General features: G+C 39.4%; 1 protein-coding gene across 1 annotated transcript in view; it reads right to left on the bottom strand.

Moving 5' to 3' along the window:
- USH2A (usherin) overlaps positions 1-19,650 on the bottom strand; it is a 940,802-nt gene that overhangs the window by 179,492 nt on the left and 741,660 nt on the right. The window contains exon 57 of the mRNA XM_044943197.2: positions 18,078-18,276. Within this exon, the coding sequence (XP_044799132.2) occupies positions 18,078-18,276 (199 nt within the window). The remainder of the gene's footprint in view (positions 1-18,077; positions 18,277-19,650) is intronic.

Below are 19,650 nucleotides of genomic sequence, written 5' to 3'. Positions count from 1 at the left end.
TTAGAATTGGAGCAGTAGTCTGGCTTCTCTGCTAAAGCCATAATGTTCTGTAGCGGGAGCTGCTCTGGGATTCAGCTTCAAAACACTTAGTGTTTCCTTATCAATTTAATGATAAGATGTGGATACTTATTTGATTATAATCTTCTACTTGGCTGCTATGGAGGATTTACATACTTCTGATATTTACCTGATTTACAGATGAGGAATATGATGAAAGATCTAGGCCATTTTCAAGCCTTGTGGGTTTGATAAAAGCTTATAGGAAAATGCTCAAGATTATAAAATATAGAGCTCAAGAGAAACATTTAAGAATGAAGGTCAGGGATGGCGGTGACTGATTTAGTCTGACAAAGTTGCCTTCTTTACTCCCATTACTGAAAAATGGGGTCTTGACCCTTATAACACCATTGTATCTGAATATCTTACTTTCTCACTTAGAAGGTAAGCCCTTTGAGAGTAAGGATGGTATCTTTGGATGTTTTTAAAATCATTTCTCCCCATGTATTCAACGTGTTTCAAAAATTGTTTAAGGAAGACCAGGGCATAAAAGCATCCAATAAGGATAGCATGGTTGTGATGCTATGATATGCCCATGTACCATCACAAGTGTGATGTGACCACACAGGCCCTTCCTCTTAATTCCATGGGGACTCTTGCTCACAGCATCAGTTTCATTGAGTAGGAGATTCTTTTCTACTTGCATGATACTATTAAAATAAAAACAAAATTAATATAATTTATGAACAATAAATATTTTCTAGATTTTTTTTCTGAATGTCAGGCTTAAGTATGGCTAGCAAAAATGAAGCAATACTTGATTTTTCTCTGGAATAGTCTGACAAAAAAAAAAAAAAACCTTTGTTCTGTTCCACATTTTGTATTCTGTTTGGTTTGGTTTCAGACTTTTGAAGGACAATTTAGGATGGGTCTTAGGAAAAAAAAGAAAACATCATCCCAGAGGTGTACTAAGATTGATTAGAAGATTGAAGGTATTTGTAATGAGGACTGTAGCTAAAAGAAAATCTACATATATAAAAATAGAAATTGTTTTTTCCTTACAAAATTTTTCTAAAGGGGGTTGAGGGTCATCCACTTCACACTAGAAGACAGATGTATGCAGGTGGTACAACAGCAGAGCAATCAGCTTTTAAAGAAGTTTTGATAGACTGAGGAAGGCGTGCCAATGGAGTCTGTCACAAGGTGTTTAAACCGAGAGGGGTGGGGTGGTTTAGTAGAGGATCGGGCCAGAGTTAGTGAAAGAATAGACATCTCTTGGAGACACTGGAATACTAGAATTACGGGTGATGGGCAGGATGCAGAACTGAGTATTAAGCAGAGAGCATTGGTCAAAAAGTCAAAAGATTATCAAACTAAGTGAGGGAAGTCAGAGAGAGAAAGACATACATATGATATCACTTGAATGCAAAATCTAAAAAAAAAAGGATGGAAGTGAACTTATTTATAAAACAGAAATAGAGTCACAAACATAGAAAAGAAACTTATGGTTACCAAAGGGGAAAAGGGTTGGGGAGAGATAAATTAGGAGTTTGAGATGAATAGACACACTCTGCTAATTCACTTCAGTCATGTCCGACTCTGTGCAATCCCATAGACAGCAGCCCACCAGGCTCCCTTGTCCCTGGGATTCTCCAGGCAAGAACACTGGAGTGGGTTGCCATTTCCTTCTCCAATGCATGGAACTGAAAACTGAAAGCGAAGTTGCTCAGTCGTGTCCGACTCCTAGCGACCCCATGGACTGCAGCCTACCAGGCTCCTCTGCCCATGGGATTTTCCAGGCAAGAGTACTGGAGTGGGATGCCATTGCCTTCTCCAGACACACTCTACTATACAGAAAACATTACACTATATTATACTATATATAGTATAATGTAATATATTATATTACATCATATACTATACTATACTATATTATCATATCATATATCATATATCAAATAATATACTATATTATATCATATACTATATCATATACTATAGTATTATACTATACTACTATACAGAAAATATTTTTTCTGTATATCATATGATATGATATGACATATAATATACTATATATCATATAATATACTATATCATATAATACACTATATCATATAATATATAATATACTATAATATCATACTATACTATTATACAGAAAATATTTTTCTGTGTGTGTGTGTGTGTGTGTGTGTGTATATATATATATTTGCCAACAAAGGTCCATCTAGTCAAAGCTATGGTTTTTCTGGTAGTCACGTATGGATGTGAGAGTTGGATATAAAGAAAGCTGAGTGCTGAAGAATTGATGTTTTTGAACTGTGGTGTTGGCGAAGACTCTTGAGAATCCCTAGGACTGCAAGGAGATCAAACCAGTCCATCCTAAAGAAAATCAGTCCTGAATGTTCATTGGAAGGACTGATGCTGAAGCTAAAACTCCAATACTTTGGCCACCTGATGCAAAGGACTGACTCACTGGGAAAGACTCTGATGCTGGGAAAGATTGAAGGCAGGAGGAGAAGGAGACGACAGAGGATGAGATGGTTGGATGGCATCACTGACTCAATGAACATGAGTTTGAGCAAGCTCCAGGAGTAGGTGATGGACAGGGAAGCCTGGTGTGCTTCTGTCCATGGGGTTGCAAAGAGTTGGACGTGACTGAGCGACTGAACTGAACTGATACAGAAAATGATAACCAACAAGGTACTACTATATAGCATAGGGAACTATATTCAATATCTTGTAATAACCTATAATGGAAAAGAATCTGAAATATACACACACACACACACACACACATACATACACATATATAACTGAATCACTTTGCTGTATACCTGAAACACTGTAAATCAACTATACTTCAAAAAGAAAAACTTATAAAAATAAGTCAGAAGAGTTCAAAGACATCTCCAAATCAAAAGGAGTGGAAGTAGGGAACTGGAGAAAAGAAGCAAAGTTTGAAGAACAAGAAAGATTAGAGTGGGAGGCATGAGGCTGGAAGTGAAGGAGGCAGGGATGATGGCTTATTCATGGGCAGTTTGTCTCCCAGAGATGCTTCTGCCCCTGCAGTGCAGGGCATCTGACAAGGTGAAAGGACCAGGTGGGTCAAGCATAGACTCAGACTCATTTCAATTGACATTCACTAGCTTGTGTCATAGAAGAAGGCAATGGCACCCGACTCCAGTACCCTTGCCTGGAAAATCTCATGGATGGAGGAGTCTGGTGCGCTGCAGTCCATGGGGTTGCTAAGAGTTGGACACGACTGAGCGACTTCACTTTCACTTTTCACTTTCATGTATTGGAGAAGGAAATGGCAACGCACTCCAGTGTTCTTGCCTGGGGAGTCCCAGGGACCGGGGAGCCTGGTGGGCTGTATAGTCCAGTCTATGGGGTCGCGTAGAGTCGGACACGACTGAAGTGACTTAGCAGCAGCAGCAGCAGCAGCAGCTTGTGTCATGCAACTCTACACCTGTAATATTTAACGTCCAGAGTATAGTCACACATTTTTGATAACAAAACTTGAATTTTCTTTGGAGAAACCAGTCTTTGGCCACTATCAAGCCTTGTGCTTGGTTGAGAGCTGACTTCGCCCAGGCCAGGACACATATCAACACTCAATTCTGAGCAACGGTAGCAGCATTCTGTGACCTCATTCAGGCCACTGAAAGCTAGGCTTAGAAACATAACCTTCATTCATTTTTATATGGTTCTTTTTCCACCACATAAAGCTTGAGAATGGAGGACAGCTCAAATGAAAAGCAACTGTGTCCTGGAAATGCCATTTGGAGGAAAGAAATAGAGGAAAACAATAGAATGGGAAAGACTAGAGATCTCTTCAAGAAAATTAGATACCAAGGGAACATTTCATGCAAAGATGGACACAATAAAGGACAGAAATGATATGCACCTAACAGAAGCAGAAGATATGAAAAAGAGGTGGCAAGAATACACAGAAGTTTCCCCATCTATTTATGGGGAAACAGTGGAAACAGTGACAGATTTTATTTTTGGGGGGCTGCAAAATCACTGCAGATGGAGTCTGTAGCCATGAAATTAAAAAGATGCTTGCTCCTTGGAAGAAGTTATGACCAACCTAGACAGCATATTAAAAAGCAGAGACACTACTTTGCCAACAAAGGTCCATTTAATCAAAACTATGGTTTCTCCAATAGTCACGTATGGATGTGAGAGTTGGACTATAAAGAAAGCTGAGTGCCAAAGAATTGATGCTTTTGAACTGTGGTGTCGGAGAAGACTCTTGAGAGTCCCTTGGACTGCAAGGAGATTCAACCAGTCCATCCTAAAGGAGATCAGGCCTGAATATTCATTGGAAGGACTGATGTTGAAACTGAAACTCCAATACTTCGGCCACCTGAATCAAAGAACTGACTCATTAGAAAAGACCTGATGCTGGGAAAGATTGAAGGCAGGAGGAGATGGGGATGACAGATGATGAGATGGTTGGATGACATCACTGATTCAATGGACATGAGTTTGTGTAAACTCTGGGAGTTGGTTATGGACAGGGAAGCCTGGCATACTGCAGTCCATGGGGTCACAAAGAGTCAGACACGACTGAGTGACTGAACTAAACTGAACTGATGTCATTTGGTAACCTTGAGTGAGCCACATCTAAAGTCTACATGTGATTTTTGTTGTTTGGTTCATGAGCCTTTAAGTGCCCATTTGTGAACCCTGGTTGAACTGTTTTTGGTAACCTTCAAGAAATAGAGTTATAAGTGATACTACTCTTATTATTGCTAATAATGTTACATGTGTACACACAGGGTCAGAGTCTTCTATGTTACACACAGCAAGCATAAGCAGCTATTATTATGTGCATGAGGTGATCTGCCTTTATACGAGCTAGAAAGAGGTACCAGATTATGGGAGAGAGAATTAGCAAGAACACGAAAAAGTCTGGTGAAAAGGTGAGGAGGTTTCGCCTTTAATATCACCAGAACAATAAATATTGTTCCTGCTTCAAAGGTAGGAAAGCAGGTTCAGAGAATCAAATAGGGACACAGTGGACAAATGGTCGGGTTGGAGTAGGGACAAACCAATGATTTTAACACCAAGTCCTGTGCTGTCTCCACCAGATAAGTTATATCAAACACACTGAAAATTTTCAATGACTGCCTCCCCTCTAAAGATTAAATAGTATCTGAATGATATAAAAAGGGTAGAAACCACTGCAGTTGTTCTTAAAGTGAAATACAATGGAAGGATTTCATTCTTATGGACTCTGTGGGAGAGGGAGAGGGTGGGAAGATTTGGGAGAATGGCATTGAAACATGTAAAATATCATGTATGAAATGAGATGCCAGTCCAGGTTCGATGCACGATACTGGATGCTTGGGGCTGGTGCACTGGGACGACCCAGAGGGATGGAATGGGGAGGGAGGAGGGAGGAGGGTTCAGGATGGGGAACACATGTATACCTGTGGCAGATTCATTTTGATATTTGGAAAATCTAATACAGTTATGTAAAGTTTAAAAATAAAATAAAATTAAAAAAAAAACACAAATTAATACAAAAGTTAAAAAACAAAATTGGGTATGTTTTATTTCATTTTTTTCTCCTCTTTTCACTGAATTCTAAACATTAATTAAATGTATCTTTTGAGAAATGCAGTTATTCTCTAAGGAAGTTGCTTCTTTGATCGCATAAAGAACATACCAATTAAAGTTTCAGTTCCCTACAGTTCAGTCGTTCAGTCGCATCCAACTCTTTGGGACCCCATGGACTGCAGCATGCCAGGCTTCCCTGTTCACCACCAACTTCTGGAGCTTGCACAAACTCATGTCCATCAAGTCAGTGATGCCATTCAACCATCTCATCCTCTGTTGTCCCCTTCTCCTTCTGCCTCAATCTTTCCCAGCATCAGTCTTTTTCAATGAGTCAGTACTTCACATCAGGTGGCCAAAGTATTGGAGCTTCAGCATCAGCATCAGTCCTTGCAATGAATATTCAGAACTGATTTCCTTTAGGAATGACTGGTTTGATCTCCTTGAAGTCCAAGGGACTCTTAAGAGTCATCTCCAACAGTTGAAAAGCATTAAATCTTTGGTACTCAGCTTTCTTTATAGTCCAACTCTTACATCCATACTGCAAAATGCAGTTTTGACAATACAGATCTTCGCTGGCAAAGTCAAGTCTCTGCTTTTTGATACTGCTGTCTAAGTTTGTTATAGCTTTTCTTCCAAGGAGCGAGAGTCTTTTAATTGCATGCCTGCAGTCACTGTCTGCAGTGATTCTGGAGCCTAAGTAAAGGGGAACACATGTATACCTGTGGCGGATTCATTTTGATATTTGGCAAAACTAATACAATTATGTAAAGTTTAAAAAAAAAAAGCCAAGTAAGTTTGACTTCCAAAAGACAGAAATAAAGAACAACATATCTGGAGTTTTTACTTCTGAGGTAAAAATTAAAAAAAAAAAAAAAGTCTGTCACTGTTTCCATTGTTTCCTCATCTATTTGCCATGAAGTGATGGGACCAAATGCTATGATCTTAGTTTTTTGAATGATGAGTTTTAAGCCAGCTTTTTCACTCTCCTCTTTCACTTTCATCAAGAGGCTTTTGAGTTCCTCTTCACTTTCTGCCATAAGGGTGGTGTCATGCGCATATCTCAGGTTATTGATATTTCTCCCGGCAATCTTGATTCCAGCTTGTGTCATCCAGTCCACCATTTTGCATGATGTACTCTGCATATAAGTTAAATAAGCAAGGTTACAATATACAGCCTTGATGTACTCCTTTCTCAATTTGGAGCCATCGTTCTATGTCCAGTTCTAAATGCTGCTTCTTGACCTGCATACAGGTGTCACAGGAGGCAGGTATGGTGGCCTCATTATTCCCATTTCTTTAAGAACTTTCCACAGTTTGTTGTGATCTACACAGTAAAAGGCTTTGGCGCAGTCAATGAAGCAGTTTTTCTGGAATTGTCTTGCTTTTTCTGTGCTCCAACAGATGGTGGCAATTAGATCTCTGGTTCCTCTGCCTTTTCTCAATCCAGCTTGAATATCTGGAAGGTCTCAGTTCAGGTACTGTTGAAGCCTAGCTTGGAGAATTTTGAGCATTATTTTGCTAGCATGTGAAATGAGTGTGACTGTGTGGTAGTTTGAACACTCTTTGGCATTGTCTTTCTTTGGGATTAGAATGAAAACTGACCTTTTCCAGTCCTGGGACCACTGCTGAGTTTTCCAAATTTGCTGACATATTGAGTACAGCACTTTCACAACATCATCTTTTAGGATTTGAAATAGCTCAGTTGGAATTCCATCACCTCCACTAGCTTTCCTCATAGTCATGCTTCCTAAGGCCTACTTGACTTTGCACTCCAGGATGTCTCGCTTTAGGTGAGTGGTCATGCCATCATGGTTATCTGGGTCATGAAGATCTTTTTTATATAGTTCTTTTGAGTATTCTTGCCACTTCTTTTTCATATCTTCTGCTTCTGTTAGGTGCATACCATTTCTGTCCTTTATTGTGTCCATCTTTGCATGAAATATTCCCTTGGTATCTCTAGTTTTCTTAAAGAGTTCTCTTGTCTTTCCCATTCTATTGTTTTCTCCTATTTCTTTGCAGTGATTACTTAGGACGTCTTTTGTATCTCTCCTTGCTATTCTTTGGGACTCTGCATTCAGATGTGTATATCTGAAACTGCTACCGCTGCTAAGTAAATTAGGAGTTTGAGATGAATAGACACACTCTACTATACAGAAAACATTACACTACTATAATATTATGCTGCTAAGTGACTTCAGTCGTGTCTGACTCTGTGCGACCCCAGAGACGGCAGCCCACCAGGCTCCCCCGTCCCTGGGATTCTCCAGGCAAGAACACTGGAGTGGGTTGCCATCGCCTTCTCCAATGCATGAAAGTGAAAAGTGAAAGTGAAGTCCCTCAGTCATTTCTGACTCTTAGCGACCCCATGGACTGCAGCCCACCAGGCCCTCTGTCCATGGGATTTTCCAGGCAAGAGTACTGGAGTGGGGTGCCATTGCCTTCTCCATATCTGAAACTAAAGTTTACTTAATATTTACTACTTGCAGTCCTTCTTCCATGTACTTCCTAGACATTAATTAACACCATTAAAGCCCTTGGGGAGTAAGACAATTACTCCTGGACGAACTGCTGTTCTCTGCTTAGATAACAGGAGCCAAAGCATAGAGAGATGAAGGAACTCACCTCTGATGACAGAGATAAGAAAGGATGAGGTCAGGATGCAATTCTGGGCAGTTGGGACTTCCCTGGTGGCTCAGACAGTAAAGCGTCTGCCCAAAATGCGGGAAACCCAGGTTCAATCGCTGGGTTGGGAAGATCTCCTGGAGAAGGAAATGGCAACCCACTCAAGTATTCTTGCCTGGAAAATCCCATGGATGGAGGAACCTGGTAGGCTACAGTCCATGCAGTTGCAAAGAGTCAGACACGACTGAGTGACTTCACTTTCTTTCTTTTCTTTTTGGGCTGAAAAATGTGACCAGGAGCAGTTGGGTCCGTCCTATAAGGCTTCTAAGTAAAATGACACAGATCCTTCAAGGCCTAGTAACACTTCTGGTAATATTAAAAATCCACATGGGGCTAGGTATTTGAATATTTTCATTTGGAATATGAGCACAATTCATGTACAGAGGCAGACTCAGCTTAGCAGTCTGAAATTGGGCTCTTTGGGTCTAATCCTTATCTACCTATCAGCTACTACCACAAGCCAGCTTATTGACCTCAGTTCCCATATACGTAAACTGTGGGCACAGGAATATAGACTGCTTAATTGAACCACAGGCTAATATGAAAGAAGACAATAGATGCATCCAACATTTGTATATTCTATTCTTAGGTCCAGTAGTCATGTACAAAGGTGAGAATTAGACCATAAAGAAGGCTGAGTGCTGAAGAATTGATGCTTTCAAATTGTGGTGCTGAACAAGACTCTTGAGAGTCCCTTGGACTTCCAGAAGATCAAATCAGTCAGTCCTAAAGGAAATCAACCCTGAATATTCATTGGAAGGATTGTTGCTGAAGCTGAAGTTCTAACACTTTGGCCACCTGATACGAAGAACTGACTCACTGGAAAAGATCCTGCTGCTGCAAAATACTGAAGGCAAAAGGAGAAGGGGACAACAGAGGAGGAGATGGTTAGATAGCATTACTGACTCATCAGTCAGACATGACTTAGTGACTGAACAACAATTTCTTAGGTCTTATATTTTTCCTATTGTTAGAGGATTGATTTACTAATAGACTTGGTTCCAAGAGTCTGTAAGTAAAGTGTGGACTGCCACGAGGCATAGATGATTTACATGAACTGGATGACCTTTCATATATATGACTGTAAAACTCAATAAAATCAACACATTTCAACTGGAATTTGCTGTCACCTTAAGGAAGCCCCTATTGGTAGTCCTTAAAATGAGATATATTTGAAATATTAGCAACAGGCAGTGAAAAGGGCACACCAATTGAAAACTACTCATGAATTGATCAGGATGAGAAGAGGGAAATAAAGAGATGTCTCCAAGGAACCGTTCTGACTGTAACTTAATCCTAAAGTCAAAGAGTAGAAGGAGAAAAGAAAACATCATTCAACTGCTCAGCATTGAATTAAAAGAGTAAGAAATAGCGGCTGTAGAACAGAGAAAGACAAATGCATGGAGAAAAGCCAAGTATTTAACATTTCAGTGGAGTGGAGATTACTGTGGCTGCAAATTACCTGAATTTCCCTACAGGGAATCATGTTCTCTTTTAAAGGAAAGAGGCATACTATAACCAAACTCATTACAATTACACTTTCAAGTAACATGTCTTTCAAGAGTAAATATATGTTAAAAAGAGACTGCAAAAAGTCTGCCTATGGATCATAAAAAGATGATTTGGAAAACAAAACTCATAGGTTTGTAAGTTACATTGGATGTACTCTATAAAGAACAGCTTGTTTCTCATGTTTAATCTCCAGGCAGTCACGAAACAGCTTTTTGTTCATTACAGTTTCAGATAGCTAGTGCTACCTCAAAATAGTCATTCAGTTGTCCTAAGTATCATCTGTTATTCTTCTGAAGAATTACCAAATAATCCTAGAGAATATGTAATTTCACAATTTCCTTAGTCAACTTGGTTAGTTATTAGTTCAAGTGCTGAGAGGCCTGAATTACTTCAAAAAGCTTTTGTTAGGTGGTTACCAGGTATTGCCCACTCTGCGGGCAGTTACTTGCCCTGGCACCAGTTCACCCAAACTAGATGCTTGCCCTGGCCCATGTGAACCACATATCTAGTTTTACTGTTGAAAAGAGCTATTTTTTGCCTCCACCTGCCTGGGAACTCATTAAATGATTTCCCCCTCCCTCACCCAAGAACATTTCTGCTCGTGGAGATTCCCAGGAACATCCAGCATTCACTGTAATGAGTAGAGCTATGTCAAGGCTCAATTTTGGATTAACCTGAGTCCATGTGAAAATTGAGATATTCGAAAACTGGTATCCCAAGGGATCATGGAATCACTTTAGATACACCAAATGTGCATTTAAATTATGGTTTGTGTCACAAAATTTGATTGTGAAATATTTCAGGAGCTACAAGCTAGGGGCCCCTTTCCCTGATAGTATCATCCATCATGATCTCAGCAGTGTCCATCCCTCTTAGTCAAGTCAGTTTCTTGCCTCTCTGAGAGCAGCCATTGGCACTGTCCATTTCTTGCATCGAGGCTTTGACGTATGAGTTCAGTTGGTATCTCATATGAACCAGACATCAAAACATCCAAACTAGGGTGCTCTTGCATTTGCAAATACCAGTGAAATAACTTAGAACTTTCCATTCTGACTACTTGCTACAAAGCTTATCTGCATTCTTAATTCTCTATTTAATGTGTAATTCTATACCAGAGATTAAGCTCCTCTCCCTAGTATCAGAGTGATCAGATTCATTACAAGATACTTCCTGAATGAGTCACTGATTTGGCAGGCTCTCTTTCCAAATGTATTAACATTAAAAACATTAATAAGATAATCCAAGGAAAGACCTTTGCTTTTGATTTTTGTATCACTGTATTAACAAATATTTTTCTGCCTTGGAGTTTGGTGTTGTATTAGACCAAAGCCTCTTTTATTCTACATTTTCAATCAGAATCTTCTCTAGAACAAAGTGTGGCATCAGGTAGCAGCAAAGTCTGATGCTTAAATGATCCACAACAAAGACATACATTTCAGGGAAGAAGGAAACTGGATAGAACTGCTGGGAATGAAACAGAAGTAGTGATTTCTCAGTCAAAGTACCTTGGAATATCTGGGATTCCAAGGGATTTTTCTTTCCTTTAAATACTGGTTTCTAGACAGCTGATGCATATAATGCTTTGGCTATAATATTATATCTGTAAGAATGATAAAAGAGAAGAAGAAATAGTGGTTGATGTGCCATTTTTTGCAAGAATTTAGGCTCCTTGGAATTTGAAAAATGAAAATAAAATGAATTCTCACATCTACTTTCACAGGTCTGATGCTTGGTGGCCAGAGGTCAGGTGGTAGTGGGGGAAATACAGCCCAGAGTATCATACATGACATCAGAGGCTTCTGAAGCTGCTCTGAGGACACAATAGCCATCCCAGTTTTCATCCTGTTTCAGTTAAAGATACCCACTACTGTATCATTTCAGTTCAGTTGCTCAGTTGTGTACAACTCTTTGTGACCTTATGGACTATAGAATGCCACACTTCCCTGTCCATCACAACTACTAGAGTTTGCTCAAACTAATGTCCACTGAGTCAGTGATGCCATCCATCCATCTCATCCTCTGTAGTCCCCTTTTCCTTCTGCCTTCAATCTTTCCCAGCATCAGGGTCTTTTCCAATGAGTCAGTTTTTCCCATCAGGTGGCCAAAGTATTGGAGCTTCAGCTTCAGCATCAGTCCTTCCAATAAAAAATCAGGATTGATTTCCTTTAGGATTGACCTCCTTGCAGTCCAAGGGACTCTCAAGAGTCTTCTCCAACACCACAGTTCAAAAGCATCAATTCTTCGGTGCTCAGTTTTCTTTATGGTCCAACTCTCACATCCAAACATGACTACTGGAAAAACCATAGCTTTGACTAGATGGACCTTTGTTGGCAGAGTAATATGTCTGCTTTTTAATATGCTTTCTAGGTTGGTCATGGCTTTCCTTCCAAGAAGCAAACATCTTTTAATTTCATGGTGGAAGTCACCATCTGCAGTGATTTTGGAGTCCAAGAAAATAGTCTATCACTGTTTCCATTGTTTCCCCATCTATTTGCCATGAAGTGATGGGACCGGATGCCACGATCTTTGTTTTTCTGAATGTTGAGTTTTAAGCCAGCTTTTACACTCTCCTCTTTCACTTCCATCAAGTGGTTCTTTAGTTTCTCTTCACTTTCTGCCATAAGGGTGGTATCATCTGCATATATGCTGCTACTGCTACTGCTAAGTTGCTTCAGTCGTATCCGACTCTGTGCGACCCCACAGATGGCAGCCCATCAGGCTCCTCCGTCCCTGGGATTCTCCAGGCAAGAACATTGGAGTGGGTTGCCATTTCCTTCTCCAATGCATGAAAGTGAAAAGTGAAAGTGAAGTCGCTCAGTCGTGTTCGACTCTGTGCGACCCCATGGACTGCAGCCTACCAGGCTCTTCTGTCCATGGGATTTTCCAGGCAAGAATACTGGAGTGGGGTGCCAATGCCTTCTCCCTGCATATATGAGGTTACTGATATTTCTCCCAGTAATCTTGATTCCAGTTTATGATTCTTTCAGCCTGGAATTTCTCATGATGTACTCTGCATATTAGTTAAATAAGCAAGGTGACAATATAAAGCCTTGATGAACTACTTTCCCAATTTGGAATCAGTCAATTGTTCCATGGTCAAAGGCTTCAGTATAGTCAGTGAAGCAGATGTTTTTCTGGAATTCTCTTGCTTTTTCTATGATCTGACAGATGTTGGCAATTTGATCTCTGGTTCCTCTGCCTTTTCTAAATCCAACTTAAACATGTGGAAATTCTCAGTTCATGTACTGTTGAAGTCTAGCTTAGAGAATTTTGAGCTTTACTTTGCTAGCGTGTGAGATGAATGCAATTGTGCAACAGTTTGAACATTCTTTGGCACTGCCTTTCTTTAGGATTGCAATGAAAACTGACCTTACCCAGTCCTTTGGCCACTGCTGAATTTTCCAAATTTGCTGGCATATTGTGTGCAGCACTTTCACAGCATTATCTTTTAGGATCTGAAATAGCTCAGCTGGAATTCCATCACCTCCACTAGCTTTGTTTATAGTGACCACTACTATATATAAAATAGATAATCAACAAGGACCTACTGTATAGCACACAGAATTCTACTGAATACTTTGTAATAATGTATAAGGAAAAGGAATCTGAAAAAAGAACGGATATATGTATATATACGTGTGTGTGTGTGTGTGTATGAATCAGTTTGCTGTATACTTGAAAGCAATACAACCTTGTAAATCAATAATACTCTAATATAATTAAAAAAGAAGTTTACTGCCAATAAATTCAAACTGCCAGAGACCAGGGCACAAAAGCCATGTAGTAACCTCAGACCATGCTTAGAAGGATCCTGAGCGTGGGTCAGTTTTCATCATCCTAAAATTCTTAATGATTTTTGAACAAAGGAGCCCCACACTTTCATTTTGCATTGGGCTTTGCAGATTGTGTCACCCATCCTGAGCTTTAGCTGTGTCTGACTGCGATTTTTATATCCAACCAATATGGAATCTAGTTTAGATACTACTGGGTTGCCCAAAATTTTTGTTTGGATTTTTCTGTAAGATGTAATGGAAAAACTGGAATGAAGTTTTTGGCCAACCCAAGAGTTTACTACTCAACATTTATTCATTCAACAAGGATTTTCAAAACACTTAATGTCTGTTAGGTACTGTGATAGGTCACAGTACAGGTAACACAATGGCAAAAGGAAGCTGCTGCCTCTGTTCTTAAAAAAAACTTTAACTCCTGGTTGAGGAGTAGAGACAAGTAAAAGGATATTCAATGAAGCATAATACATACCATGAGAGTCAAGTGTAGGATACTATGGGAGCACATGATGGAGTTACCTAAATATAAAATCTACATGTAAAAAATGTCCACATTTTGGAATATGGATGGTCAAACTATGTTTTCTTTGTTTCAAAAGTGATAATGTACTATATCTGTTTCAGAACATTAGTAGTACCTTTTCTGCTACGATTAGCCCTGGTAGGATTTATGCTGTTTTATCACAGAAGGTTTTTACAAGTTTTTAATAGTATGAGAAAGGAAGACAGATTATTCTTTCCTTGTTAACTTAAGGCTGCTAACTCTTCCCTTTCAATGAAATGAAATGATGAGCAACTTTCAATGAATTATTTGGAAAACATTCCCCCAGAGTTAAGAGACACATAAGCCCTTATCATGTCTGCTGCTAAAGAGGACATGATTAATTCATTTTGTTCTCGGTGTCCCTAATCATTTTGTTAATCCTTTCCCCCCTCTGCTCTACCCCAATGCCCACATTAGGAGGTCCACGTTTCAAATGTGGCAACTCAAAGTGAAACAATGCCATTGCTGATGTCCCATTTGTTCTGAGCAGGATGGTGGGCATGTCTAGTAATAAATGATATGAAAAGGTCTTTTATTGACAAGCTGCCACGCACTGTTTGCATTAGCGAATCTGAGAAGATGATGGCTGCTACCCTTGGTCCCCATGGTACTGGGCTCAGTGAGATAGCAGAAAGCGCCTTGGTTTACTTAGAGCAGTGATAACACCTCTAAATAATTAACTGAGGACTTCCTGTCTTCAATTACTTAATGCTTTTTTTTTTTTTTAACATCTTGAGAGGATTATAAGCAATTTATGGATTTCACATGGTGAGTGCATTTGCCTCTATTCCCACAAAGCATTTACGGGATCATGTTTCTAAAGCTTTGAGGTAATTAAAAATAAGCATGGAGACAATGGGGCTGGTGCTAGGTGCCCTCTTTCCCTTCTGTCATTTCTAGGGACCTAGATTCTCAGGCTCCTGGATGACTAGAGCTACAGCTTCATCAGTGTTTGACTGTGACTCAGGGAATGCCGCGGTTTTGGAAATGATGAGAAAAATCAAAATCTTTATCTCTGGGGGGGTTCGGGCAGCTCTTCAATCAAATGTTTGAGATTGAATGTGAAATAAATTTGATTATTTTAGTTCATTTCATAAACTCAATAAAACAGTCATTCCCATCATAAGATAGTTCCCTACTGAATTAGATCAGTCAACTAACCATGGAACTGAATTTTCCCTGGCAGATAAAATGTGTGAACACTACACAGGTCTCGGGTTTCAGATTTTCTAATGCCAAGCACCACACCTGTGCCATAGGAACAACATATGTGAGGGTATACTTAGTAAGGTTTTTTGAATAAAGGTATATTTACTCATTTAACAAAGAAATCTGTTTAGGACTATATTGTCCAAGTGAAGTACCTTCTAAATCTGTCTAAAATAATACAGAGGGATAGATGAAATGAATTCTAACAGATTTTTTTTCCCTTTTATAATCTTAAAAGAACTAAAATTAGGTGGAAAAACTTTAAAATGTTTATCCCAATAAAAGAAGAACTTTGGCATTAAGTTATGCATATGAAATCTTCTCTGATGTGAAAAAGGTCATAACAAATGATAATAGAAGAACTGGTGGAGTGAAAGTATTTAAACAAAAATCTTTGCAATTATTTTATAATTAAGGAGGTTATCAATTCTGTTGATTTGCACAATACAATTGAATTTGGTCTGCTGGCATGTAACTGTTGGTTCTAAAAATGGAAACCATTACAGCTGGCAATAGTTTGAAGCCTATGCTGATTGAGTAGACAGATTCTGTAGGAAGAGAATTCTTCACCCTTGTATCCCAGTTTATAGTGAAACTTTTATCACTACCAAGTCTTCATGGACCTTAACTTTGCTTTCAAAATTCTGTAAATTAACATTCCACGGCCTTTCTAAGTCATTCTTTTGATTTCTTCTACCCCATTTGGTACACAGTTCCGTTGGAGCAGCTCTATACAAGCTAGTCCTTAACTCGTCACTAGTACCGGGAGCTTCTCAAAAGCAGCAGTCTGATTTTGGAGCACTTACTATACTATCTAGAATACAACAAGCAGGTTACATGTCTTTTGTTTTTTTGAATGAAATGGTATTTTGATTTCCTCATGTATGGAAGCAGCAAATGCCTTGGGCACCCCGAGTTGGCCAGTTTTCACCTTCATCTTTCCAATGTGGATATTAACACATTATTGACCAGAGATGTACTAACGCTACAGGCATTATTTTCTGCAAAAATTCCCTGGTCAGTCATGTGTTTAAAACATCCCTCACTTACAAGGCTGTGATGAGAGTCGCAGGAGTCAAAATGCAGTGGTTCTTTAAAATTATAAATCACCATATACATGTAAGTTTTTATCATGGAAAATAACATCATTTTAACTACTGGTGATGATTTTCATTTATACTGAAATAAGGAACAAATTTGATCATCTAAATGGATGAGGGCTTTCCCATCCCCATTATCATCAGCTTAGCTCAGGATCTTCAGATCAGGATTGCAATGTGCTAGTCCGCAAATATTTTATTAAGCACCTTCCGTAGGCTTATGGCACTTTTGGAAAACAGTGGACATCTGTCAGTGAGTGCTTGCTGTGTGTCAGGGAATTGTCCAGTTGAGGGTAAATCACGATGAATTTATTTTCTCCACCTGTATAGCACAGCCTGCATCTCCTCTAAGTAAAAATCAGGCTTGCTTTTCCAGGCCTTCCTGCATTTCTGTGTGTTTCATCATCCCTGGTATCAATGTACCCTGCTAAGTAAAGAGTCGGACATGACTGAGCGACTGAACTGAACTGAAGTATAGGGTCCAATGGAAGGCAGGCATTCATTCACTCAGGAAGACTGAAGCAGAGGTGGGTGTGGGTGGGTGGGGTTGGTGCTGGGTGGGAAGGGTTGGGGGGAGTTGGGAGGTTCTGACAATAGGGAAAGAGTGAAAGTTTGTAAACTCTTGCTTGTGTTCTCAGAAACTAAACAAATTTACACAGCAGTCTGGGATGATTCAATAGTCTAAATGATGAGCTAAGTTACTAATTCTCTTGAAGCATTCTATTCCGTACAATGGGGGTAATAATAGGTTTGTGATGAGGATCAAATTAAACAGTAAATGCCAAGGCTTAGGACATTATTCAACACATTAAATTCACTTATTCTCAAACATTTATTTAGCACCTACTGCTGTGTCACGGATTGTTCTGGGTGCTCAAGGTATGGGATTGAAGTAGGCAGAAATACTTCCAAAGGAGCAGGACAAAAAAGGCAAATAAAAAGCAAACACTGTCAGGCAATGAAAGGTCTGTGGTGAAAATAAAACAAGGTGATGTGATGGTGTATTAGCAAAGCTAACCTAGACTGGGTAAATCAGAAATTGCTTTTATTGAGGACTGACATTCAGACTAAAACATGTTAATTATTATTATAATCACTGCTAGTAATTTCTGACACTATACTATAATACTGTACTATTATATTATTAAAGCTAATTATAATACATGTTATAATAAGCAACAATACAATTACTATTAATGTTAATAATAACAACAAATTGCCACAACCAGTCAACTGTTAACTATTCTGTGTATGAATTACCCACACAGTAGATAAATGTTAGCCTCTGGTTGATTTTTCTCCTTCCTTCAAGTACATTCCTGGCTCTCCTAGTCCCATTAACTACCAGTATATCCTTGGGGAATGAAAATGCATCTTACTGTTAGTCTGGGGGAAAAAAAAAAAAACACCTTAATACTGATGCAAAAACCCTACACATAATGCATATCAAAGCCAAATATAAATTATTTCTGAAGTTATCTGCTGTTGTGGCTTATTGCTGCCAGTGTGGGCTCTTCTATTAGCATGGATAAGTGGGACCTGACCATATGTCAAGAGAACACGTCCTCTCGAAGTGACCTCATATATCAAACACACACCCCTGGGAGGCTTTGCCCCCCTAACCACAGTGACAGACTCTTCCGGTAGGTTTTCCTCTTTTTTTTTTACCTGTGACCGTATGCTGCCTCCTGTCAGTGGTATCAGTGTAGATGAGACCTTTCCCGACCTGCCTGAGCTGGTACTCTTTAATGACGCCATTTGGCTTCGGAGGGACAAGCCAACTCACATGCAGAGCCTCCGCACTGGGGGCCGTGACTCTAGGCGGAGGGATATTCTGCGGGATTCCTTGGGTGGTAGCTGCAACGACCTGAAAACACAGGAATTAAACAGCAATTTCTTGCAATAGTACACTAGGTATTCTGATCAATGAGAATGTCACTTTTGTTTTAAAATGTTGTTGTCTTAGCTTGGCATATCATTAGCTGGGCTTGGAGAAGCAGTCCCTCTTTTTAAAATTCTTTCTCTACCATCCTATTCAAACAATGAAATCTGACCTTGAATGTATTCCGTAAGTCTTCGACTACCATTTATCACAACGGTTCAACAACAGTTTTGACGGCAGAGTGCAGTCCTCAGTTTAAACAAGTAAAATCTGGCTGGCAGACTGTCTTACTAGAGAACTCTTGATAACTCTCTTCCATATGGCCCATCGGTGTCTTTGCATTTTAACAGCCTGATTTTGTACATTTTAAGCACCAGTAAATTTGGAGCAAAACCCACATCTGAACTTGCTTGCATATAATATACTTTGAACAGTGTAAATGGGCAGTCTTTTTGCTACTCCTTCTATGATACCCAGGATGACTTTATAGTGTCTGCACCAGTGTTCTAAAAGAGAACCAAGTGAGAAGAAAAAAAGGGTAAATCAACCAGTTATTTGCTCAACATTATCAAAATATATTTGGGTGGAAAAATTGGCTGCCTTTGTTTTTTCACAGAATTAAGTCTGATTTCGCTTTTTCACTGATTGTTTTGGCATCTGGTAGGAAGGAGATGTGTTACGTGAAAAGCAGAATGGTTCTAGGACCCTTTGGACCGTAATTTTTGATTGGGCCAATCAGCTGCCATCTGTCTAGATGGTGGGGTGCATCTGATGGGTCTGAATGAACGTTGTATTTGGATGGTTCTTCAACAGTGTTCAAAGATGCTGAGCTTCTCAAGTGTAAACCACATGAAAACTGCGTTTCCTCTGACTAGTTTGGCATCGGTGAAATGGCTCTTTCCTTATTTTTCTCCCAAATTGTTTGACTGCTTTTTCCTTTTTTCATTTAGTAGCTCCCTCAAGGTGGCTGGTCATCTATGGTTTTTGGTTTTTGTCCCTCTGTCTATTCTTAAATGACCACATTCAAACTCATTGCTTCAACTTCCTCCATAGATCTTTCCAACAAATTTCAGTCACTTCTTAATCCAGCTTCTGACTATAGACTCTTTCACTTAAAGTACCAAATAATATTGCTTCAACAGTATGTGACCAAGAACTTCCAGATGTACAACCTGGATTTAGAAAAGGCACAGGAACCAGAGATCAAATTGCCAACATCTGTTGGATCATAGAAAAAGCAAGACAATTCCAGAAAAACATCTGCTTCATTAACTACGCTAAAACCTTTGACTGTTTGGATTACAGCAAACTGTGGAAAAATTTTCAAGAGATGGGAATATCAGACCACCTTACTTGCCT

This window comes from Bubalus bubalis, chromosome 5 (assembly GCF_019923935.1).
Source record: "Bubalus bubalis isolate 160015118507 breed Murrah chromosome 5, NDDB_SH_1, whole genome shotgun sequence".
NCBI classification, from domain to species: domain Eukaryota; kingdom Metazoa; phylum Chordata; class Mammalia; order Artiodactyla; family Bovidae; genus Bubalus; species Bubalus bubalis.
The sequence above is the reverse complement of the archived record's forward strand: the minus strand, read 5'-3'. Positions and strand labels throughout refer to the sequence as shown.